This window comes from Calypte anna, chromosome 9 (assembly GCF_003957555.1).
Source record: "Calypte anna isolate BGI_N300 chromosome 9, bCalAnn1_v1.p, whole genome shotgun sequence".
NCBI lineage: Eukaryota > Metazoa > Chordata > Aves > Apodiformes > Trochilidae > Calypte > Calypte anna.
Genome location: NC_044255.1, coordinates 10,601,814 through 10,629,446, shown reverse-complemented (window position 1 = coordinate 10,629,446; position 27,633 = coordinate 10,601,814). Strand labels below are relative to the sequence as shown.

The window sequence follows — 27,633 nt, the reverse complement described above, 5'->3', positions numbered from 1 at the left end:
CCAGGTTAAACTCTTAGCTATTGCCTTCAGATAATGTAAAATCAAAATGAGGCACTGCTTCCACAGTTCCATGTCATACTCACTGTTGAGAGCTGCATCACATAAAAAGATTTAAATACATGCTAGTAAGCATAACTTTGGAATTTCCTTTATTGGCTTCATTAGGTGCTTGCCTGAGATTTAAAGAGACGAAAAAAAAAATAACTATTTGATCCGAACAAGTTACAGAGTGACACGCTTTTGGTAACCCTCATGTGGCTCTGGTTTTATGTTAAGAATCACAGTTACCAAACCGCAATCACCTGAATTCTCAACTCAGCTTTTTGGATTTTCTTCACTCCCACTCAGAGAGGAAGAAAAATGGTGGAATGTTTCCCGTAGAGGAACTCACTCTGACCTTCTGTAGAGAAATGCTTATTCTAAAAACACAATGACAGTTACCTTATATATATATTAACTGAAGGGCACCTAAGACTACTGTAAAATAAAGCCTCTCTGATGAATTCTTTGTCTACAGCAACACTGACTTCATAAGTCAGGTAAACTCCCAAGGTAAAAGAGGAGTCCCATTTTTGGTGTGTAACCAAACAAGCACCAGGAAAAAGATCAACAGTGTGAAACACCCAAGGTTAAAAAGTACTTCATCTGTTTATTCCCCCAGCATTGCTAATACATATAAAGCTTCCAGTGAAGAAGATACATAATTACTCAAAGTAAACTAGAAATACAGCCCACATGTATTTTTGTTCTTAAAAAAACCCAACAACCAAAAAACCCAAAACCTCAGTACTGATGTAGGGTGGGCTGAACTGAATCAAGTGATACTATTCCTGCAGCATACTACATGGGTAGGAAGCAAGCACAGTGGCCTCAGACCATTTCCAAGTTTGCAACAGTTTGTAGCCAATGGAGACCAGAGTTCTGCCTGTTGCACCTGAAATGTCTTCTAATCTCAACAGGCACAGAACTAGATCTGACCTAGTTCTGATCAACTGAACAGTTCTTGTGGAAAAATCCAGGTTCTGTGCCAGGTTCCAGGGAACACTGCATTTAATATATTACAGAAAACCAACATAGCTCGGTGCAGAGAACTCCATTTTCCTTTCTGAATGTCCTACAGAGAGGCAGGATGCAGGGAACAAAAAACCCAGAAACTGTGTCTGTATAGTCACAGTTTCTCCAGCCTACAACCCTTCTTTCTGCTCTGTATTTCAGTCCAGGTTTTTCTGTTATTTTGTTTTTCCTGTCCTCTACAGCTTGTGAACTAATAAAGAAAACAATTCAGAAGGAAAGTGTCTTTGATTTTTACATCAGTGCTTAAATGTCATCTGTCCTCAAGGGATCACCTTTATCTACTGCATGATCAGTGATAATAAAACCTTCAGCTCATTTTGCCTCTTAGCTATCTCCAGTTCACATGTGGGGTGGCAGGAGGACTGGGAGTGGGGCATGGCAAAGAGACAGTGGTACCTCAACTGAACTGGCTTCATGTAAGAAAGTTTTCATGGTGGTATGAAACAATACCTGCAACAAATGACAATTTCATAATGTTTAAAAGTCATTCTTCCAGATATCAAGGCAATAAAAGTTACTCAGTAAGATAAATAAGTATTTACCACTATAAAAATTACACCTTTCAGGTTTATGGTAACAAGGTAGTAAACTTAACTCTTTATATTAATTTAAAATTAAGCCCAAGGAACCTTTACTGTAAATAAAGAAAATTAGTAATCTTATCCTGTCCTAATATTCAATATACCACTCCATAAATAAGTACTATTTACTTAAATTTTAAATACAGAAATAAAAATTAGGAAACACTTCAATTTAATTAAAACTAGACTCATTAACTACATAGATTTTGATAGTTGAAACCTTTTAAAAGTTTTGTCTTTCCCCCCCCCCCCTCTCCCCAAATGATGATGTTTATGGGATCAAATTAGAAAGAAAACCACATCTACAAAAGCTAGGGAGAACAGGATTTTATTGAGTTCTACCTGTCTGAAAAGTGCTGGTGAAGAGTTGCCATTTCATGCTTTGTCTATATAGAAGTCAAAAGAGAAATTGTTCCAAAATCAGATCATTTGAAAACCAAGTGTTTATCCAGAACTTTATAATTCCTATGTGAACACAAATGTGAAAAATTTTTTACATGACACTAGTCCTTCACATTTTCAGATGCAACATCTACACTTTAAGTTCCCTCAGGACTATTTAAATACTTTCAGGCAGTATGAATATACAGAGAAGCAATTAGTCTGTTTTCAAGAACTCAGATATCCCAGCTCTAAAAGTGCATCATGTAACACATTAGTAATGGAATATTTTGAAAAAACATTCTTCTTAAATATTAATGCATGCTATTATTACAAAAGTACCCATTGCATATTGTAGGAACGACAGTTTTTCTTTTGTAGACAACAAAAAAAGCATGCTGAATGGTATCAGATCAGTATAAATCTATTTTAATAAGGTTCAAGACACTGTTCAAGTCCCTTGAAGAGCAGCTTCCCGCAACTGTGCCACCAGTGTAAGCTTGGACAGGTGTCAAAACATTTTGCACTAATGTGGCTTAGATTGGCTCAAACATTTTCAGAGCTTTATGACTGGATCTTGAATTTTAGTAATAATTCATTCAATTTGTTTAAATATAATATTAAAAAACACTGTAAGAATTAAGCATAAAAGCATATTCAGTAGCAAAGTCAGGCCTAACTAGTAGAACATACAGGTATTTACACAAATGATGATTTGCTGTGGTGTTTAATATTGAGAAGACATCAGAATGTGGCTCATGTGCTCAAAAAAACCTCAAATAAGATCAAACCACCCAATCAAAAAACACTAGGGATGAGCGATATAATCCCATGTAAGTACAACATATATAAGTTATAAACCAGTACAATGGGTGGACTTGGTTTAATGTGAGGAGCAGTGACAAATAAACCAGTCTATTTGTAGACATTTCAGTAACTGTGTAAATAAAACTACAAGTAACCTACTCGAAGTCAATAAGGTATTTCTATAAAGCGGTTGGTGGCACCAGTTTTCTAAATGGATGATGAGATAATAAAAAAACCAAGATGAAACAGCAGACAAAAGAGAAAGCATGTTAAAATGATGCAATGAAACAGAGTACATAAATTAAACAGAAATGTTTAATCATGACAATCCTTTTTATATATATATATTTTAACAGTTTCTTCAGGAAATTTTTCAATTGGAAAATGACAGCCTATTCCTACAATAGTCAAGCCATTTCTTTCAAGCAGCTCTGTAGTTCAACTGTTACCAGGACCCTAAGCAATTTAAATTGTTGTATATTGATATTTCTGAATTAAAAAGTTTTAATATCATAGATTTGTGCTCCATATATTGCAAGCAAATAACAACACGAAAAAAATTCAATTCCTCTGCTAGAATACCGAACTCTATACCAAGTATTACATGTACACAATACTTGCACAGTGACACACACAAAAAAGTACTAGTTGAGCACTTCCTTTCAGAAACCCATACCAACTCTTAAAAATCCATTCCAATTCTCCCACGCCACCCAATCTACAATTTAAGGCATCTCCACACAGCCAGCCAGCCACCCACCCGCTCCCGCACACACAATTTACGTTGGAGGGGTTTACTTTCACAAAAGAAATAAAAAAAAAAAAAAAAGTCACTATGCCAATCAGGTACCATTTATTATTTATCCCTATAATGGTGTCAGCATTGAGATATGACAGTTAAACCAGTGTTAAATCAATACAATATTTACATAGCACAGCACATGAAGCTTGAGACACTCACTTGGGGGATAAAACCACATTTTAGAACAGGAAAAAGGTCACTATTATGTGTTTCAAAACAGCTATTTACAGGTCCCTATGACATAACTATAGTCTGTACACTGTTCCAATGGGGCAGGCAGAAGCAGGATAGGCATTTATTTTGAGGGATTTCAAACATACAATTTGGAAGCATATCATTATGCTACCCTGAATGCCATAAACCACCTTAACATTCTCCAAGGTGGTCTCATATCCTAGGAATGGCATGTCCAGCTGATACAAAACAGACAACACAACTTTTACTTGTGAAGAATCTTTTACTCTTGCTATTCAGTCATCTGAACTTTGAAGGCAATTCGTCCCAGAAACTTGTCACGGTCATCTTCATTTTTTATGTTAGGTGAGCCCAGGATCTTACACTCAATTGTTATTTCTTCTTTGGTACTAGTGGAGTTAAATTCTAGTTGAACAGCCACTAAAGGCTGTAAATAGTGAGCCTAGTAAACAGAGAGATGGGAAAAATATTTGAGATACCAGAATAAATTAGCATGTAAAGAAACATTTAATCCATCAAACCAGTTAAGAAAAAAGTTAATTAAGGACCCAACCTTTCAAACCTTGATCTGACTCAGTTAAGACTTTTTTCCCCAAGTTAGACAGTCAGGTATACATCCATCATACTATTTCTTAACTAACACAGTCACTGTAACTAAAGTCACAGACAGCATATCCAAGAGGCATATGACTTTACCCCTTTGTATTACATTAGGACAAATTTTTCTAGAAACCTCTATTTGAAACAGTCTCTGAAATTTTATTCTTCCTTCTTATCCATTCCACTGCCTCTTTTGCTTTGTGTTTTGGGGTTTTTTCCTAAATCTGTGTGTTTTGCCAAAAACAGAATTCAACAAATACGAGTAAACTAAACTAGCTCACCCTATCCCATTTACTTGCCCAACAACAATCCATTCTAAAATGTTTTCTCTGTTTGGCAGCTTTACACAGAAACCTTTCCTTGGACATTCTGACAGTGTCCTGATCAATTGTATTTAGTGGCACAATTACAAATCTCGAGCCTATTCCCTATAGTAAACATTTAAAATTTAAGAATGAACACAGAATAATTTTTCTTTTGTCGACCCAGTATTATTTCTGAAGTCCAATTCAATTAGAACAACTTAAATTCTCTTGTAAAATGATTATGAATTAAATAATACGTTATTTATTATACACTGTTAAAGCAGGATTTAATCCAATATTCATGAAGTATTTGCACAGTTTATATTTAGTTTTTAGGACAATACATCTGACTGTTGATTTAAAAAAATTGTTTTCTTGGTAGAAATAACCATATAAGCCAGTGGACTAAATATGACACTACAGTATTACGCATGCATAAGACTTAAATTTTAGTTGAAAAATTTTGGGTTTTTTCCCTCATTACTTAAGAGACTCCTTCATGCATTTCTGTTATTTTTCTTCTCCACGCTATTACCAAAGAAAGCACTACAGAACACTGGAAGTTTGATTTACAAAGAATAATGGCATGGAAATTGATGTGAGAAATCGTTAATGTGAAGTACTACTAAGAAGTAGCTTGAAAAAACTATTTTCCTTGGATCAGAAATTTTCCTGTGCTCCTCTAAACTTCAAAATGGCAATTGGAAATGCAGCTCAAAATCTTGTAGTTGTCAGGGTTATAACCACATATGAAGTACTGAGTTTTCTAAAAATCAAATGAAACTCCTGTGTTTCTTCAGACTCTTCTCAACACCGAGATTTTTCAAATAGGTACACAAATTTCTATCATGTTTTGCAGATGATACCAGAATGGACTTCTACTCAATATAAGATTGAGGGGATGGAGGAAAACAATTAGCATTCTCACTAAGCACTACAGATCATCTAAAAAAAGTAACATTCCCTGAGGTTAGGGATTGGGCTCACTGTGCTGAGCAATAAAAGGCAAAAAAAAAAAAAAAAAAAAAAATTTAGGACTTTGAAACCGTAGGCATTAGTATGGCTCCTACCTTAGCACAAGAGCTGCAATATTAGTTGAGTCCTCCCAAGTCATTTACAGAATAAAGTAACTCAACAATTCTAGACTGATATAAAAATTTCTGTTGTATAGCCAAGAAATCAGTTCCATTTCTTCAGATCTAGTCAAATACCTCAGCCTCTCACTACTAGCTGCTGCCTCTTCTTTTTCACAATATACCAATTTTAGGAGAATTGAGCCTCACATAAGCAAGAATCCCTCAAACCACAGCCCCTATCCCACATGGAAAATAAAAGAGAGAAGACATTGAAGCAAAAACTACGAAAACAGAACAAAAAATTCAAGCAACAAAGAGCACTGAATTTTGCCTGAATTCATTACTCTCCTTTTATAATCTTTCACTTTCTGTACAGTAGCGAGACAGTTATTTTCTCAGGCAAGTTTTTCATCCCATCTTTGCTACAAATTGCCTCCTGAAATGCAAGGTCTTACTGATGCAACTGCGTTTCTTTGCATTTCTTAGGGAAGCAGTGCTCTCTTTCCCTATTCTTCCATTCCAGAAAGGAGATGACATACATACTGACACTGCATGTTGGATGCAGTCTTCTCTAATCTTGTATGTCTAAGAAAATGAAGGGTTTACCAATTCAAAATGTCTGGCAATAAAATGGAAAAAGGACTACCCATAAGTAGCACAAAATCAAACACTGAAAAAACCCCCTCATTTCTAGTTAGCAAAATCCATCAGAGGATAAAAAGAGATTATGCTACATGGAATTCAGAGTACACTGGAAAAATAACTGATAAAGTGGTAATTTAGTACAAAAATCACTTCAGGGGAATTAGAACCAACAACTGTGGTAATACTATGGATCTAATAGATTCCTGTTTAAAAAGTGCTGTTATATGCAATTGTGTAAAGTGAAGTCTATTTATTAGAATAAATAACTTGGTCAATAAGACACAATATAATTTTATATTTTATGGAAGGCATGAATTTTCTATATGCAGTGATCACAAGTTTAAAGAAAAAACTAACTAAATTCAAGTTTGAAAACTTCGTGTACATAAATTGGTGAGAGCTTTGGAGGTTAAGACTTTAAGTGGTCTTCAATTAGATTAAAAAATTGTCAGAATACAATGACAGATGAAGCAAGCAGAAACAACACAAATATAAGAAAACTGAACATATCTGCTACCCTGAAGTACATCTTCATAAAACAGAGCAAATAGAAAACACAACCACAGAGCCAGAAAGAAACACATTCAACAATACCATAAATGTATTATAAACTTAATATCCTATGCATAAACCCCAAGGATTAGCTATTAGAAACTTCATTATAATCTGAAGAACCAATTCACTTTTCCTACCTTCCCTGTAATCAAAAAGATTCCAAAAGGTATCAGTGACCAAAAAACCACAGATGTCCTAGATGCCTAACATAGAGGCTAGTATACAGTACGTCCTCTTCATTAGGGCAATACACAGAATCAATCTTTTTTTAGTAATTTTAAATCTAAACAGAAACAAAGCCTTTACAAAATGAAAAGCATCATTAGGGCATACTTACATGCAAGCTTTTTCCATAGTATGGAAAGTACATTAAGTCAATTGAGCCTCCGCGAGGAAAATAATTTATCTGAACCATGCCTTCTTCCTGTGATAGGGTAGCAACAAAATTAGAAGTTAACATCTGCTTGCATAAAAAGGAAGACAAAATTATAATTATAACCCAAAGATAAAGTGCAAAATCCCTAAAAGAAAGCAACCAAGCTAAAAAACCTTACAATAATTTATAAAATAGTTTCGTTTTTGGCAGTTACATGCTGCACACATCTGCTAAAGTATGGATTATTAACAGTAGTATTTAAATTAAACATCAAGTCAAAACAGCTTGCCTTCATGTCTCCCTTATGAGTCAGAGGAAAAGGGAGGGAGGAGGAGAATATTCACTGCAGTTAATAATTTAACAGCAGTCAAAAAAACCTTGTCTACATGCTAAAATCCCAAGTATCCAGAAGCAAGCCTGTACTGGTGAAATATTGGTGAAGCAACAGCACATCTGTATTTAAGCTGAAGACAATTTTCTGTTTAAAGCCAGATTTTTAACCTTCATAAACTGGATCAATATAACCCTTCACTGCACCCTCTCTCTGCAACTATTACTAATTTTGTTCAGCTAGTTTTGGAATGCAGGATACCTAAAAAGAAAGCCAAATGTAAAATGGGGATGTTGCTAGAGTTTGAGTGTGCCATCACCACCTTTGAATAATATATACATGCTTGCCTTATTGGTAGACTTTCCTATATAATTCCAAATCTTATAAGAAGCAGCTGCCCGCAAAATTGGTGCCTAATTTCTGGCTAATGAATCACCTAACTTGTAAAATATACAAAATATGTCTACACGATTAAACTGTTTCAGAAACAGAATATTCCTCAGTACTGTGTATCCTGGGCAGGATGTCAAACTACCACGAGTTCAAATCACTAGGGAAATGCTCACACCTAATGTGCCTTTCTATAAAAAGGTTCACATGATAAAGTGACACACCACTAACACAACTCCTCCCCCCAGTGCTCTATGTGTCTTCAGAACATCAAAGTGCATTAATAACTTTCATTGGTTTTTTTACTATACTACTATATACAACAGCTGCAATTCTAAAAAGATGTCTCGGGAGACAACAGCAGTACAAGAACTAAGGAAAAGAGGAGTATGGAGAACAAAAAAAATAGTTAAGAATAAACTGCAGATCAAGAATTTCTTCTCTGTGCCCCCTCAGAAGAACTTGCAGTATGTTGTTTAGGATATGGCCACATTCTTGTTTTTTTGCAGTCCGAACTATTGCAATTCTTCCACATATGTCTATTAAGTATTTTGGGCATTTAATTACTAAGTAGAAATGTATTGCTTTTCACCAAAGCTCATGCAACTGAAAATACTATTTTTTCAAATATAATCCTGAAATAATAGTTAAAAAAACAGAATACAGAATAACGTAAGAAAGATAAAAGAGAAGTAGAGCTTTCTGGAGCAGCTAAACACAAGGCATGCATGCAGACAATATATATGCATTAGGCTATCAGTGCAATAGCTGAGGGGTTCTGGGACATGCAACTGCCTGTCTCATGCAACTGCTGTAGAGGTTGGGATTTTCCTTAATAATTATTTAATCCTAATTAGTATCTCTACATGATTTAAAAACAAACCTACACCTAAACAAGTTCATTTGCTGAAGAGGAATTCAAGAATCAGTCCATTACCAAATGTGACTTTTTCTGCTTACTATTTACAATTTCTACCTAGAGCTGCACGGAGTCAGCAAATCTAAAAATCAAGACGGCTGAGCTGGACAAACTTCCACTTCACTTACTAGGTTTCTATTAAGACTGTGACTTTTCAGGTGTTAAAATAATGTACAAAGACCAAAGGAAATTACTTGGACAAGACTGGTCAGTAACTTAATGAGAAGAAGAAATGGTATAATTGCAAAAGATAAAGAGCAATACCCATGAGCAGAAACTCTGAAACAGCTAAGATTTCTATCCCAGAAAGTACAGAAACTCACATGCTGAGCATGTTTACAATAGCAAGGCACATCTTTCATACAGCCATTTGTCATTCCTCTAAACTAGAGGGCAATACCTAATACAACAGCATAAATATATGTTGCAAACTCTGCAGTATATCCTGAATTCTCTTAATCCACATTTACTGAGCGCAACACAGAAGGAGAAATGACTTCATGTGAAGCAGAACACATCAGCTGCTTAAAGACTAGATAAACATCCTGAATAAGAGAAGTAACAGAGAAGTAAAAATCACCACTACACTTCAACTTCTGTTACAAGCCAGTATTCAGGGAACACTCAAATACAGTGCCAGATGCAATGCAATTATAAATTCATCTGTGCAAAAGTGTATTGGCTATCCTGCTCTACCTTTCCAGTGTGCACACAAGAGGGTCACAATTCATGTCCCTGCCTCATCAAGATCCAGAATAGCCACGGAATATTGTATCTAGGTAAGCATTTGTCTTACCTACTACAGAAGGGGAAGAGAACACAACACTCATATCCTACATAGTCAAAGAAATAAATATGGAATTTGAAACAAGCCTCATAAGCTGATATGAAAAACTCTGTAATTCTTTAAGACAAAAATAAGACTTTCAATAAGCAAGAGGCATAACAGAAAGAGATGTCTGTAAAAATCAAACATAGACAAAAGGAGAAAATGAAAGTTGTCAATGCTGCTTCACAATCTATAGAGAAGAATGAATTGTAAGCAATACTTGAGCTTTCCTAAACAGGTAAATTATTAGAATTTAGTGCAAGAAGAGACTAATTTAAGATATAATAGATGCATTCAAGGTGGCAAAGCCTGCCAAACATTCTCCCTGGAAGTCTCTGAAGAACTAGTAAGATTAATGATCTTGAAATTTAAAAACACCACACTTGTGTAGACCAGAGAATGCCTAGCTGGTTAGAGTAAAAAGCAGTAATTCATTCTTAAAGAAAGAGGATGCATGAAAACACATACTGTAGCATAAAATTAAAGTATTTCAATGGTTAAAAAATAGCAAAAATCCTACCATGACCACCCAAGTTATCAAACATACTCTTTTGCTCAGTGAAATCAGCTAAGAGGGTAAGTATAATCTGTGATTTGCTTAATATAGCTTGTATCACTGTCTCATAGAACATCCATGTAAGAAAGCTGAAGACATGCAAGCACTATAAAATACCATCAATATTTTTAAGATCACTTGAACATTAGTTTTCAACAACTCACAAGGCATTTCATGTGGAAATGAAGGTGACTTGTCCTGGACTCTATTAAGTGTTTTTAATAAGGACTAGCAAGATGTAAAAGAAAGTTCATTCATCGATGGCACCGAGCAGTAAGTAGTTCAAAACACTTAAAAGAACTTGATTCTATTTAAATAGTCATGAAATATTAGAGGGAAAGCAAAAATAGTGACATGAAATTCAAAGCTCTGAGCTTCAAGAAATCACATTTACAAATCAGAAGGAAAGTAAGACTTAAGTAGTAGAACAATTTAAGACCTGACAGCAAATTCCTCTTGAGAGACATAACTATTCCCAGTTTGGTAACAGAAGGGAAAATTCTGTCATTAGCCATATTTCAGCTAGAAGCAAACTTCTGTCCAATTTGGAATACCAAATGATTAAACGTAATGGAAGATTATGAGTGAAGAAAGAGTATTATTAGGAGTAGAATTTACCTAATTGCTTTATTCTAAAGAAACCAATAATTCCTCCAACAGAACAACATTTGTTAACCATGGTCATAATGAATTCAATCTCAAAGCAATGGAATCACCTTTAGTTGCAACAGACGGTCAGACACAGATCAAAGCTCCAAGACTCCACAAAAATCAAGTATTAAAATGTATGCCCACTACAGGTAACTAGGATGACAGCAGCAACTCTTACAGGATTTGTCTTATTAACTACTGAAATTTTCCAGCCTATATTTTTATCAGCCACCTTAAGCTAGAAGCCATGACTACAACCCTTGCTCAAGCTAACAACTTACCAAGGCTTTCACTGCTCCCCAAGAAGTCTAGGAAAAATACGCAGAAGCCAATGTAATCATTATAGTTGCCACAAAACATTCTGTGTGAATCGATTGGTACACAACTAATATACATAGAGTAGCTATTATTTTAAGTAGTTTATGATTGAAGGCAACTTTTACTTGCACAGTAACATTAGTTTCCACACTGTGTCTTACCCATCATTTATAAAATTGTCTAAGGAGCACTTGCAGCATGGAGAAAAAATAAAAATACAGGTTATGAAATGAGAAATCAAAACACAACTCACAATAAATAAATAAACATGACTACAAATTAAGTGCTTGCATCTTCCTTGACTCGAAAGCAAGTCAGGTAGTAGCTCAAATACATCTAACAATGAAAGAAAAACAAAAACAGGGAAGTATTTTTATACACCACAGAAATTAAGTACACTAAAACTAAACTAGACATACAGTAGATGAAAACAAGAAAAAAAAATATAAAGTCTAAGAAGAAAAAAAGAGAGGGAAATAAATGTATGGACACAGTATATCATGTCACTTTTCATCCTAATCACAAGGAAAATTAACGGAACACTTTATTATATATAGAACTGACCTTAGATGTACAGAATATATGTGGTTCTCCTTCAGGCTTTAATCCAATTATCTAAAGGAAAGAAAATTAAAATACTTACAGACTTTATTTCTCTTTCTGCTTTTACAGTCTGAATTTGGGCTTTTCCCCTACTTAAAATAACAGAGCTCATAAAAGAAGCCAACCTATCTAGTAGCATTTTTATATGAAGCCCAGTTTTAGACTAGGAGTAAGATCTAAAGCACTGCTAAGTTAAATCTTAACTAGTTACAGCAGCCACAGAAAGCACAATTTTCTTATTTTATATTCAGCATAAAACATTAATGCCTTGATACAGTAAAATTCTAGAGTTACAGAATGCATGACATTCTAATTACATTTCTAGAATGCAGACATGATGTAAACCACACTTTGCTTGCATAGTGGCTTACAATCTATTACATGTTAGAACAGCAACCAAATCAAAAGAGCATCGTACTTAAAACAGGGGTTTTGGATATTTTGATGCATTAAATCAAAGCAAATACTTGTATTAGAACCCTCAAAAAGCTCACTTCATTTCACTCTTTGAAACACATGAATTGCTAGATGTTTCAGCAAATTACATTATTCCATAAATGCAAGTATCTTGAGAAGTAAACTGAACATGTATTTCAGTGCTCTTCTACAGTCATTTTTCATACAGTAGTAGCTGCGAGCACTTACACTACAAATTAAAAAAAAAAGTAGGCACTTACTCTGTTCACTTTCACGAGCACACAGGGAGTTCCTTTAGAATAGCCAAAAGTCTTATCTTCCTTTCCAGAGCACGGCCCCAGCTCAGAGAGGTTAAAGCGACATGCCTTTTTAACAGCTACATCATTCTGATCAAAAATACTTCCTGGTGTACAGTTTATGTTTTGGGATTGCTTTGAATCATCATATGCTAAGAAACACAAACAGCATGTAAATCATTGATATAAAGCATACAAGTGGCAAAAAATTACAGAAGCCTATACAAACATCTGATTTATGGTTGATACTTGTCTGGGTGTCCAGAAGTTTAAATTTTCAAAGGACTATTTTCAGAGCACCCTTTTAACCAGTTTTCTCTAAGTCTATTAAGAAGTGTAATTGAAAATTAAATTAAAATGAAAGTATAAAGAGTATTACAAAAGAAAGAATGGTTGTCCTGCTTTTTTAATTCTATCAATAACCACAACTTCAACAATTTATATAAATAAATTATGTATTCTAAATACTGAGCTCTGCTCCCAGGCAACTACTGACAGAAGGAGAGGGTATGGCCTGAAGCAATGCCAGGGGACATTTAGGTTGGATATTAGGAGGCACCTCCTCACAGAGAGGGCAATCAGACATTGGAATGGACTGCCCAGGGAAGTGCTAGAGGCACCATCCCTGAAGGTGTTTAAGGAAAGACCAGATGTGGCACACAGTGCCATGGTCTAGCTGATGTGGTGGTGTAAGGTCATATGCCGGACTTCATGATCTCAGAGGTCCTTTCCAGCCTCAATAATTCTGTGATTCTGTAAACTAGTAATGTATTAAAATATAAAAATCAAGCTTTTACACCTGAAAAGTAAACCAGCTTTCCTGCTGCATATTTCTTTTATAAATATACAGGAAAACTTCAAGTATTTCCATGACTAATATCAAATTGCCCCTATGTTCACATCAGATAATGTAACATATATCTTGTTTCTCACATTCTTTGTGTTTCACAAATGCACAGACACAATTGTCACAAACATTTACGCATTCACATTTAACACATTTTTAAAGTACAAAGTGAAATGGTAATGAAAGTTCATCCTCCATGCAAGAGACAAAGCCCACTGATCTACAAGAGGGGCAAGTAATAAAATGTAGCATTCCTCCCAGAAGCCCTTGGCAGAGCTCTGATTGAAAAGCCTACTCATTCAAGTGTTTAGTAGGCACCAAAAAACACACATCCAGATAGATGCAAGTACAGCTTGTGCACTTTAGAAAGGTATTCAGGCACACAGGTGAGATCTCACAGCACCTTCTCAATTCTTACTCACAATTTCTGAGGGGTTGACTTCTGTACTTCTAGATAAAGTATATATTCATATACATTCATAACATATGACTTAAACCAGTGATTTTGTCATCCTACTGTCTGGTCCTGAACTACCTTTTCTCCATGTTTTAAATTCAGAGTTCCAATATTTCTATCTGATACTGTGTATCAGTATGAAATTTTAAAAATTGCAATTAATTTAATCTTAATGTGCCTCATTTTTTAAACAGACAAAAACTCAACTTCTGCAAGACTAAAGAATTCTCACTCAGTTACCAAGCCAAATAAAGACTGGTAAAATTTGCCTCCAAATACATGACCTATGTAATTTTACACTGAATTCTTTTGGCATACTTAATTTCTATATATTGTAGTATTTAAACAACCATGTCACCACAACACTTGACTAAGACACAAAACTCTCCATTATATACTCTATTTTTCCTCATGCTCCCTGTCCACAGTAGGTACTGATACTCACCATTTCCTGTAAAGTAAAGACTTTAAACTAAAGTAAACACCACATATCTAGAGTAAGATGAACTTGCATCTTTTTTCATTAGCAACTGGTAAATACAAGCAAAATAGAAAACTAATGTACCCAGCATTAAGAATCCTGAATTACTTGGGCAGTTATAACTTACTTACATTCAAGAAATTTTTTAAGTGTAGAAATATATTCTGCATATGACATGGCATCACTCTTGTTGAAGTAGAATTCCAATGCAGTGTCTGGCTTTGGTGAAATCATAAGTCCTTAAAAAGAAAAAGTGCAAGTAAAGAACCAAACAGCTTCTCTTCCCCTACACCACTCTAGCCTACTTAGAAATCATATCAATATATTGGAAATTTATTTATCTGTAAAAAAACCATCAATTTTACCCAATATATTCCATAGTACTAGAAGGTAGCTTGTATTTGAAGTCACTTATCAAAATCAGCATTAAATCTAATTAATACTTCAATTCCATTCAATGTGTAACTGCAATTCACAAACCAAACCCAAGTGATTAGGAACAGCAAAATCACAACTTAATCACTTTCAATAAAATAATTTTACTGATTCGCTTCCTAGTTGCCATATTGAGCAAATTACACTTTAAAATAATTGAAAACATACCCAAAACCACACCCAGAAAGGCTCCAGTTAAAGCAAGGCTTCAAAGCTTTTAGGCAATATAGTGAAGCTATGATTGTATTAATCTCATAGAAACCCACAAGATCCAAAGGATTTAAAAAAAAATTATAACTCATAAAGACTGCTTGAAAAATTTCTCAATCAAAACAGGCAAGCAAAGTTAGCTGTTAATCCTTTTCTCCTCAATCAAAGTTGAGATGTCATTGGTTTCATGGAGAATGCAATAAGCTTTGTCAAACCACTGCACACGTCACATGAAAGGGGTACAATTTAGTCAGGCTGTGGTAACTACCAAGACTCTCGACGTGCCTCCTGGGCACCGCTGCAGTCAGGGTTCCCCAGCCCACTGCAGTGGGGGCCAGCAGCTGGCTTCATTCAGGTGCTGGCTGAGGGCACTGGAACAGGAACAATCTACAGCCAGGGAGCCAGGACCAGCAGGAGAAACAAGGACACGGATTACCGAATTGTGGAGTCCAGCTTTGTGTTGAAGGATGAGAAAGGCAGACACTGACATGGAGTTTGGGCCCTTGATAAAGGTGAACTGTCCTTCTTCCCAGGATATGGGTAAAGAAAGGTACAGAGGTAAATCATAGGGGTTTATTTTGTAGCAGGTGAAAGCAAAAGGCACACTCTCTCCTACTCAGTACAGCCCCGCACCATCAGGAGGGTGTCACTAACATGGATAGGTAATTCATCTCAGCTTCAGTAATAGAAATTGCATAAGACATTAAATCTATTAAAAAAAAAAGTGCATAATCGATTGGTTTATTCACACTACCTTAAGGTAAATCTCATTTAATATAAGGAATTAGAATACATAAAACCCTTGAAGTTGTGAATAACGAATAATGAGTGAATAATGAGTGTCCATGCATCTCCCTGTTCAAGTATAGCTGAGAACTAACAAATACTGCAGGGCTACAAGGGAAAAAAATACAGGAAAAAACCCAGCCTATTTTTAGATTACTTTTTTTCTAAGTTAGAATACTAAAATGCTTTGAATCAAATTTAGCATAAGGAAAAAAGTGTAATTACAGCAGCAACTCTATCAGTTTATGTCATGTAGTTTCCTAATCTATGGAAAAAACAATTAGAACAAGATTCCCAAAAGCGTAAAATTTAAGGCAGAAAACAAAAACCATTTTGCAAAATTAAAACATAAAACCAGACCTTCTTTATAAAAATAAACATTTAAGAAGATAGACTATAGTGGACAGATAAAGTTGAATAAGTTGTCTTATTGATGGATTCCTAATACATTACTGTATTTGATCTATCACAGTAAACTCTTGGAAAAAATAAATAAAGTGCAATTAAACAGCCTTGGTCTTTTAGTATTTACCTGTAGAAATGACCAAGCTTGTAATCTGAAGGCAGAAATTATGACAAATGCTTTAAAAAGTTATGTAAAATGTAAAAGCAACAAGGCTGAAAAAATCAGAGGGGTTTACCACAGCAAGTGATATTGATGAACAAAATATTGTTTGTATCTGTAGAATTCTACTGTAAATAAAGGATTCAAATGCTGCTTTTCAAAATGAATGTCAAAGTAGCTAAACTAGTCATCAACAAATGAAAAAATAATTCAAAGAGATTTACTGCTTCAAGGGAACTTCAAAAACCATCCTAAGAGGAAGGGACTGCTCTAGTTCAAGTGGATCACAGTCTGCATACTGACTATGCTGTAAATTCTACAGAAAAAGCTATTTGAAGAAGGACTGATACATAGGATGTGAGAAATGCAGGATTTAGGCTTTTCTAGAGGAACAGAATTAGCTAGAAAACTCAACATCTATGACTGTAACAAAGATTACATTATCTTACAATATAAAGAGGGATATTAAAAAAGGCTTTTAAATCAACTGGATTTGACTGATACTATTATATCCCAGTGGACAATGTAAGTCAAGTATTAATTATACATCAGCTATGAGATTTTTAAGTATGTTTAACACAAGAGTAAAACCTTTGACCAACGCCATCCAGGTTTTGTGTGTAGATTTTTTTTTTTATAATTTAAAGTTTTACAGCCAGGAACATGACATGTTTCACTGCAAGTGAAAAATGACAGCGTTAAAGAGAAACACTAAAACAGAGCAGTTTTATTAACTTAAAGTATCAGTAATATGTAAATTAAAATTAAATACACAAATTGAATACATTGTTAATAAAAAATTAATTCAGAAATGTTATAGGAATTCTTCAGCTAAAAACTAAATGTGACATACAAACATTTTTAAGCAAACGTATTTTATTACTTATTTCAAAACAAAGCAAAATACCCTCAATTGCTAGCGGCATAAGAGAAAAAATGCCACTGAAGTCCAGCATTAAGTCACAGCTCATCTCCAGCTCCCCCACTTAAATCTTTAGGAGAGAAAATCATTAGGTTCTTTTTTCCCAATATGGAGATACACCAAAATAGAGCCTATGACATAATTTTGTAACAAATCAATCTTAAACTTAAAAAAAAAAAAAAGTTAACCACCTTATCATTTATTTTTGCTTGTGAAGGTGTTTCTTTTCCACCACATATAGTTCCTTGAACCAGTCAACTGTGGGACTGGATGAGCACATACACAAAGGAAGCAAGTTCCCGGAAACAAGACAGCACTTTTAGTGGCACCTAAATGTTATGTGGACCCAGCTTCATCATAAAATGGGACTTTCTCTGTCCAGTGGATCCCTATATAATAGTTCAAAAACCCCTGGGACCCACAGACATTTAATGTTAGTTGAAAGCTACCTAACAAAAAGAATTAAATAAAGCCACAATGAAAACTCTGGAAATGCCTTGAGCAGACTACCTCCAGAGTACAGTCTTCCTGTACTTTCTTCCAAGTACCAAACAGGAACCACAGGTGGCCTTCCACTTGATCCAAGAGATCTGGCTTATAGTATCTTTAAAGTAATTTGATTAGAGGATAATCCCACCTCTGCAAAATCCTGCTGTGTGGACGTGCCAGTAGCAGTCTACAAACATGACAAATTCAGCAAAACAAAACAGCAAGTTAGCCTATATGTCCAAAAAGCTATTGACTGGATTTACACTATAAACTTAAATAACGTCTCACACCAAGCTTTACCTTTGAAACACATAATTGGATAATAATCACAGTTTCCTGTAGGCAGATCATGCTTCTAACAAACTTTCAAATAAAAGTTAGCTATTAAACCAAACAGAGGTTTATGAAAAAATAAATACACTGTTACCTGGACTAGCAATCCGGTCACGATATTTTGGTATATCATTGCTCAGTGTCTGAAGCATAACCCACATCGTGAATGTGAAGAGTGCTGCCAGGAAGCCATAAAATACCAGATAGAATAGTAAGATCAAACCTGTAAAGAAAAAGCTAAATTTACTATTTTCATTTCAGCTAATTTCATCACATATTTTGAACATAAAAACAGGAAATAAGCAATACAAAGTTTGCTCTTGGTTGCTCCCTAATCCTTTGCCACTGATAGCTAAAGATCAATATGTGTCTAGCATACATATGAAATCATGGTGCACAATCATGGGTGCACAATGGTTTTCTTCATAGTTTCTGGCTCTTAAAATTTACTGGGTATTCTGGCTTCTCCATTTTTTAAGATAAAAACATTAAAACCTACTCTTTCGGCTACACAGCAAAACTGGTAAAGAAGACTAAGCAGTCCATTAGAAAAAATTAATTTCTCTTGTTTAAGGGAATTTTTGTTTAAGCAAAGTTTTGTATTGGAAAGGAAGGGGTATTAGGGAAAATAAAAGAACTGAGTGAAAAAATAAAATGATCACACTACATCCAGAGCAGGTAGGAAGCAATTGGTGTTTTAACAATATACACAATATTTGTGAGAACTCCACACAGAGCATTCATTCACATGTATATCCTGTTACAAAAGACTTCTCAAGGTGGAAATGCTTTCTGCAGCATATTTTGGAAAACAAATCAAGCCTTCTATTCATACTTATCAAAAGTGTTTGCCTAAAGAATGCACCCACTTTACCAACCTACACCAAGGACCCAGCAACCTTCTTGGAATTCACCAATTACACAGATGTTACAAGCTTCAACTTGACAGTTCTTAAGGGAGAGCTCCTCAGAACCCAGGGAAACTGCCTCAAGGGAACAGTCTATTACAACACTGTACCTCTCCACCACTTCACTGTAACAAATAGGGAAGTGTTCCCTGTTCTCTCTCCCCTCCGACTTTTCATTATGCATGCACAGACATGAACTCCAGATACACAGATGGGTTGTTTATGGAAAGGAGAAGGTAACAAACAGGTCAAAGTTAAAATCTTACTTTAGAAACTATAGGGATTCAGATTCACCCTCGTTTAAGGGCCTTTTAAAATGAATTATTTTAGTTTATTTTTATAACCATATTAGTATAACAAATTTATGGAACAAAATAAGAGTATACTGCTTAGTACATTTCCTTGGTTTTGCTTTCAGAAGTTCCGAGAGCATGTATTGATCATGACTATTGGATTACCTTTTAAAATTTATGTTTATCTGGAGAGAGTTTCCAACTAAAGATGAAGCATGTATACCATACAGATGGAAGACTTACCAAAAGACATTTAAACAGAAATTGTTTTATTAACTGAATACATTAACCTAAAAAAAAAGTTGTGTGCAATTCTGTTTAAGACTGAACACTTGAGACTTAAGGACAAATGGATTGTCAAAAAGAAAAAGAGCTATACAAGTACTGAGAAATTTAGTTATCATCCTCAAAACCTTTATAATTCAAAAACGTAACCAATTACACAAATTCAATTTTTGTCGTACCATAAGGCTGCGATCAGGAAGCCAGAGATACAACTTCAGTCAAGAAAAATACATCAAAATGATTATGCAATTTTCTACCATTGACACTCAATTCTATGAGAATAAAGTGCAGTATCTTTCACCCTTCCATATAAAAGGAAAAATCAAAAGCAAAAAAGACTGTACCTGTGATGAGTACTGCACACTGGAAAATTACAAAAGGAAGCCTAACGCCTGGCTCCTGTCCCAAAAACTGTGCTTGCACGTAGCAGTAGTTTTTTGGTTTTACATTAATAATTTTCTAGTGTACTACAGCCCCCAGCAACCCAGGACCGCTAAAGATGCATGTACCTTTATCACTTCTGAAAGAATTCAGTGTACATGTACTAAAATCATAATAATAATGTTCCCAAATTATCTTTACCGTAATATGTTCTCAGCAGCAACCAGCTCAATGTTACAAAGGCCGTTAGGGAAGCTGCATCTGTATTTGGCACACCAGCAATTTGCTTCAACTAGATCCAAAATCGAGCAATGATCTTCTGATCTTAATATCTGCTGTATTTGGGATACCACAAAAACAAACAACCCAACACAACTCCCTTTCAAAACCTTTTGATCTCTGCAAATTAATCAATTCTTGAATACACTTTCAACAAGCAGTCTAAAAAGTACACTTTTCATCAAGTGACCAAGACATTCATCAGGCAGTTCCAATTAAAGAAAAAAAGGAAAAAGTTTTTACATTTACTACAACACAAGCACCTTCTGCAGTAATAGATAAAAGCAATGAAGTCAGGGAAATCTTCACTGAACTATGTCAGAATACATGCCTATTTTAAGTTCCAAAAGATGATATCTAACCTCACTGGGAAAAAAAAAATTAAAAAATAGCTGCCCAATTGTTTATTGCTTGTGGCCACAAGAGCAGCATGGTGGTGCACTCCTAAGTAGGTATCATGGCCTTAAGTATAGTACTGATTTGGACCAATACCAGGGTAACATCTGCAATACTGGCCTTGGAACTCCATTTTGAAGCTCTCTGAAGAGATGATCCAAGCCTGCCACAGCTCTCTTCCTTTGCACACTCAGCCCAGGCAATGGTGCCCACGCACCTACACAGCCTCCCTACTCTACCACCCAAGGGGGCTGCTAGGACTTCCTCCCCTGCCAAAAGCTGCAGCTGGGCAGAAGTGATATGTGCAGGCAGTCCCTGAGGAGGGTCTCTTGTGCCAGTGCTGGGCAAAATGAGAAGGATGCCTGTGTCTAAAACACTGTGATCGAATCTGTGGGGCAGACTGCAATGTTAACAGTCCCTTTGGGAGGTTCTTGTCCCTTCCAACAACACCCTCTCCACCAGAGCTGCATCAGTAACATGGCTACAGAATCTATTCACAGCCCTGAAACTCCACTAATCTCCCACAGTCCAGCAAAGCATACACAGATTATTTTTCATCTTTATTTTACTAGCAGAACACTGACCACTAGACTAAACTGCCCCATTTATACTACTTTGCCACATTTAAAATAGGGGAGGAGAGGGAAAACAAACCAAACCTGCAATTTCCAATGGCCCCAAACTGAGTAAGCTGCTCTTTATGAGGCTATTAGTATTAATTAACCTAAGCTAATCACAGTGAACATGCCATAACTTGTCAAGAAGCTCTGCCAACATAATTTCACATAACACTGGATTTCTTGTCAGGAAACAAGATGCACCCAAAGCAACAGTGGAAAGCAATCCTCCACATGTACTCCAAGTACAGCTACCACATCTAACATGGAAATCAATTCAGTTGTCACACAGAGTCTTGCTACATCAAACCCATCGAGTCTATCAGTATTTGACCCTAGAACTACCACTCAGGAACTGTCAAAACAAGAATTCTGCATCACACTTTAACCCAGTTAAGTTTTTTGGTTGTTGTTTTTGCAGAGCCCCACAGTACCAAAAACACTTCATATCCTAATCACACGGATAAACAACAGGTAAATCCAGGAAACTTCTACTTCTGAACCAAGACGTTTGTGCCATCACTAGCTGAAGTTAATTTGCAGGGATCAAAACATTTCTCCACTATGAAAATTAAGACTTTCTGACTCTGGTGAAGGCAAGGTATCATGTTCCATGATGAACACAAGCTATCCAAACTTTACATGGAAAATGAGATAAAAGGCATGCCATCTGGCATAAACCAGATGGGCAGATCTGCCTATACACAATACATAGGCAGATATATACTGGCATCAATACAAACACCCTCACAACAGACATGGAAGCAACTATCTAACATTATTTGCAAAAATGAAAATGAAATGCTGTTGTTATAGATTGCTGAATTCCATGCCATGTTCATCTTGTCACCTGCATGATCCTTCTTTAGTATTAACTAGTGGGACTTAAGTACCTAAGTAATGTTACTAGTGACTACCACCAGTGCCAGTGACATAAAGAAGGACTTCACCTGCAGATGGATTTCCTTGACTTATACAAATGTAACTATTCATATTAGATAAACACTAATGATGGTTCAACTTTATTTCCTAGATACCTGAGAAACACTGTTTTCCAAATCTGGGGGATTTTAAGGGAAGGGAAAGGAAGAAAGAGGGACTGAAAAGTTCAGAAAGAAAGAAAGCTTTCATCCTGTGTTACAGTTGATTTCACGATAAGCCAGGGACTCACATATATCATGGCAAAACTATTCGAGACAATAAAAACTGTCAAATGCAATACCTGCAAATAATCATAAAAGCCAGTGCTTTTTTTAAACATTCACAACACAGAAAATCCCAAAACCTTAAAATACCCTCACTGTACCACCAGAGCTTACTGATACCTGCAACAAGAGAAGGCAAGCCTTTTTTCTTCCAAGGGATGTGCGTAAGAGAAAATACAATATTGCACAGATTTCTCAAATAATCACTTCTTACATTAGGCAGTATCATGGAAAAGTTTAGTAAGATTTTGACTGCTGTCACATTTCTGGCTTTGCAGGGATTTTTACAGGAGCTATGTGCTGTAGTACTAACAAAGTGCAAAAAAAAAACCCACAAAAAAAATTCACAACTTGGATGTCTAAGAGCTTCTACTGCAATGGCAGACAGTGATGTCACAATGTTTAATAAAAGACTACCTGTGAAGAAAATTAAACCACAACAAAAGCCTGTTCAAAACACTGCTAAAGAAACACAGAAAAATGAGGTCAAAAAAGCAGTTAAAACATAGATGGCACTGTATGCCCCAGAAAGATGTCAATAAAGGCTAAACAGAAGCAAAACTGGATCTTTTGTTACAGTCACTGACTTCCAAAAAATAAAGTGCTGGGGTTTTTTAGTGGATATTTTTGGTACATTTTGCCTGTTTAATATAAAGCATATATTTGAGCACTGAAGGATACAGCTAGCATTTAAAAGAATATTCTGTAGGTCTAAATTTCTGTGTACTTCAGTTCCACCTCTGCCTCGAATACCTTCACACAGCTAGCTTTACAGAAATGCTCAAGTAGACCTGACAACTAGTGTGAGCATAAATAAGTACTGCTAGAGTCTGTATTGCCCTTTTGTTGGGCTCTGTTTAGGCCTTTGGATTAAAATTATTTTTCTGCAAACTTCAGTAAAATTATTTCACTGTCTATATTATAAGAATATGCACACAACTGAGGATGTAGTGAGCATCCTATTATAATATGTTCAGGATGCTCTTTCTATATTCTTGCAATATTCAAGGCAGGCACAGTACCTTGACATCACAGACAGAGCCAGATGCTAAACTTCTTTTCACTTACAGAAGGCCCCACATGGCAGTCTTCCAAGTTCTCCTCTCTCTGCCCTTCCTGATGACACCCCATGTGGAACCCCAGGGTCAGCCCTTCTTCCCATCACCTCTTCAAGGATCTATGGCACCACTTATGCCTTGTTGCTAAGATCTTCACCAACTCAATAATCAACAGGTTTTTCCCAATATTTTCTGTTCCTTTAATGTAATAAATTATTATGCCAGATAATTTGTAATGTAAGGAGGTTGGTGGGGTTTTTTGGATACTATTTTGTGAAAGATTCAAACTGAATTATCTCTCAAGGCGGCAAAAAGTAAAAACATCTCATTTTTTACAGCAAGGACACTTAGTAGAAAGTTTTTACCAAACTGTGAAAGGCTACTTTTTACCAAACTCTGAAAGACCAATTACCTCTGTTACATGACAAATGAGCATAGGAGCTTATGTTAGTTCATTTTACAAATCCTGATGCAGAAATGGCAGACAAAGACGAGTACTCCAATTCCACAGCACTCAGATTCACAGAGAATCACTGCCTTGCATTAGCAATTCACTTAAGCCCCCAGGGAAAGTCTCAGGCTAGGGCAAAAAAACCCAAACGTAGTGTGAGTAAGTATTTAACAGTTTCTCTTCGGCTCCTGTCTTACTACTTATTTTAAGAAAACTCTCTTTTCTGTCTTGAGACAAGAGAAACATGCATGGAAGAATAAGAGCCAACTGAACTCATATATATCATGCTATCCCTGAAGCCACACAGCAGACTGGCAACCAGAGCTCTCCTCTCCTACCTCCCCACTTTCAGAGGGGAAACTGGCAATAGAAAAGGAGCAATTGGGAGATACTCAGTGTTCTGCAATTAAAAAAAACCAAAAAACCAACCAACCAAGCAAAAAACCAAACCCCCCCCCCCCAAAAGCCCCACACCAATTGCCAGAACAGTCAAAACCTGAATAATTTAATATATCTTCTTAGGTAGTTTATGTATTTGCCAGGACAAATAAATATTGACAAAAAAATAAAAAGTCAAGGTATAGCAAAGATGAACAATCATCCATCTCTTACGTCCAGGCTAAGGAAAAAGTATATAGCTCTAACCACTTACTAATCATTTAAACCACTTAAGAAAACTTACTAAGTGAAATCATCCCAACTGTTATTGAAACACTACATACTCTCCAAATGGACAAAAAATTGCTCTTTTCAAGAGAGCTAGCTGTAGAAACTCAATGGTTGTATCAATTTCAAGTGTTAGCTACTGGCCTTGGACTAGCACAGACTAGTAACATGTGACTTAGGCTTCTAGATAGTTTAAACAGAGAAAGTTACTTCAGCTTCACTTTCTTTAAAAAGCTGCAAGCTATTTCTGATGTGCACAGTCTGCGCTCGTCAGATTCATGACAGAGACGCGCTTCTGCAATCCATACACCCACCCATTCATCCAGCCCACGCACTTCAGGAAACCTGCTCGTACAGAGAGATCACTGAACAACAGCAGAGTGGAAATTTCCTCTCCTTCGCTATTCAACCGGCAAAGTAGCTCGCAAGCTCCTATTTCCATCTGAATGGGTAACTCATGTCAGAGCTAGAGCCCTCTCTTGACAGACAGGAGACACTGGAACCGCAAAGAAAGAACACCCCATGCGTAGTCTGTTTAAGGCTCCTCCCCACTATTTCAACATTAGTATTCATTGAGATTGTGTCAAGGCCAAGGATGTATTGGCCTGTTCTTTTACTCCACGCTGAGATTCTTGTTGGTTTTGTAAGCACAACTATTGAGTATCCCAACTACGTCCAAGATGGGAGGAGATGCATTACTTTCTGAAGTCAGTAAATATGTCCCATGAGGCCTGAAGAAACATCCTCAGATTAAGCATTTATACAACTATTTAATATGAGAACACATACTCAGAAAATCCAAATATTTTTACTGGAAGCAAAAAGATTATGATAACATGCTTTCCAGCTCCGAGGAAAGCAATGGGAAGCCTACCTGAAAGGAGAAAAACAAACGCTCCTTCACAAGCTTTACTGGACAACTTTCATGTAAAAGCTTCGTTTTAAGAAAAACAAAAGGCTCAGAAGCCCTGCGCTGGAAGAGATTTAGCACAATGACACACAACTATAACTCTTTAGTGGACTATTTGGGACCGGTGCTCATAAACTTTCTGGGTTTTGAGGTGTTTATTGCTTTCCGTCTCTGATCCGCAGCTACCGCCTGGAAGTACAAAAGCAGTTCGTGCTCATTCAATATCGATGCCAGAGGGCAGGTAAGGAACGAATGGAGACGAACAGCTGCACTGATATGCACGCGAGCTGCCATCATCTGCAAGAGATAAGCGCGGGGCGGTAGCCGGCCCAAACCTCCACGGCGGAAGCCCGTCACAGGCGCACCACTGCGTCCCCTGTAGTCGTCGCCCACCCCCCACATCTCCCCCCCCCACTCCTCCCCCCTTCCCCCCCACCCCCCGCCCTCAGCGGAGCAGGCGGAGGAGGAGCCTGCCGCCCCGCTAACTGCATTTGCGTACTGAGGCGGGAGGGAGGGTGAGTCAGCTCGGGACGCGCTCCCAGAAACTCCTCTTCCTCCTCCGACCCCCACCTGCTCCGGGAGAAACCCCCGCCCCCTCACCCCCCGCTGTCACGGCCGGAGCTATTTTTAGACCGGCGGGCGGCGGTTGTAAGGGCTACGGGGGCGCGTGCGCCGCGGCCTCACGGGCCGCCTCACCTGCCCGCCGCGGCCCCCGTATCCCGCTCCGCGCCTCCTCAGCACCGCAGGGGGGCAGGGGGTGGCTCCCAACGCCCCCTCCCACTTTCCCTGCCCTCAGCCTCGTCCCCCGTCGCCCCTTGCCTTCGCCGGCGGCCCGAGACGGCTCGGCCGCCCGCCCCGCCGGAGCCCTTACCCCAACTCTTAGCGGTGCGCCCCAGGAACTCGCCGCTGTTTGGGTTGTAGATGAACTGCCGCCACTCGGTCATGGTCTGGCGGAAGGGCTTCTTCGCTTCCTTAGACATGGCGAGGGGAGAAGCCGCTGCGTCGCACACCCCCGCGGCGCAATCTTCCAGGCAGAGAAAGCCGCAGCGAACGCCCGCTCCCAACCGCTAAGTAACTGCTGCCGCCGCGGCGCCCGGCGGGAGAGAGGGTGGGGGCCCCGTCAGGCAGCGATCGCCCCGCCCATCTCGCTCCGGGCGGGGCTCACCGTGGCATCAGTCCCACCTCGCCAGCCAATCGCCGCCCGCCGCGCGCCTGCCCCCTGGCGGCCAGCGGCTGCGCTGGCACGCGGCCCAGCCTCGCGCCCTCTCCGGTTCGGCGCGTACCCGCCCGTCCAGCTCCCCGCGGCGGGGGGGCCCGGAGGGGCACACGAGGGGGCTGTGGCGCCCCGGCGGCCTTTCGCAGGTACTTGGGACCGTATCAGACCGCCCAGACACCGCCGTCTATGGAGGCAGAGGCGCAGCGGCGGAGATATCGCCCTACATGGCACCTGCGCCGCCCCCCACACCTCACCCGGCCACCGGACGGCTCCGCCCGGGGCCCTGGCTCGCCTCAGCCGCCTGCTTGTCGTGGGGTGAGCCTGGAGGCACCCCTAACGTGACCGAACGGCCCAGCTCCCATTAGTGAGTAGCACCGTGGTGTTTCACAGCACTGAACGGAGACCTTAGGGTAGGGTAGTGCCAGTGGAAGATGAGAGATGGGGTCTCCGCATCAGAAGACAGAACTGTTAACAAGCGAGATTCCGATCTTGGAACTGCTTTTAATTGTGCCACCATCCTGAAACCCTCGGTAAAAGAACACATGTGTAAAAATGCTGTAAGAAGGGATATTGATAATACAACTTATGTGAGCATGAGACCTCGACAACCCATTTCCTATCACACTCTTAAAGGCAAAAATAAGACTAGAACAAAAAGTAATTCTCCATCTCTGAGCTGACAGCAAAGGAAGAGGCTCTGTTTACCACCCCCTCAAATTCCCTTTTTTCTCATTAC

The 27,633-nt window shown here is 37.8% G+C and overlaps 1 protein-coding gene across 2 annotated transcripts; it reads right to left on the bottom strand.

Moving 5' to 3' along the window:
- Window positions 1-1,967: 1,967 nt before the first annotated feature.
- Window positions 1,968-26,876, bottom strand: ATP1B3 (ATPase Na+/K+ transporting subunit beta 3). 2 transcript variants are annotated; one of them, XM_030455975.1, is made up of 8 exons: window positions 26,553-26,819; window positions 18,327-18,455; window positions 14,624-14,731; window positions 12,672-12,859; window positions 11,956-12,006; window positions 11,355-11,381; window positions 7,359-7,445; window positions 1,968-4,282 (listed from the first exon to the last, which is right to left on the bottom strand). In XM_030455975.1, exons 1-8 carry the CDS (start codon window positions 26,659-26,661, stop codon window positions 4,112-4,114), a joined length of 870 nt encoding a protein of 289 aa, XP_030311835.1. In that variant the 5' UTR covers window positions 26,662-26,819; the 3' UTR covers window positions 1,968-4,111. The 2 variants fall into 2 exon arrangements, with proteins under 2 accessions (XP_030311835.1, XP_030311836.1); XM_030455976.1 differs by lacking the exon at window positions 11,355-11,381 and having other exon boundaries at window positions 26,553-26,876.
- Window positions 26,877-27,633: the final 757 nt, after the last annotated feature.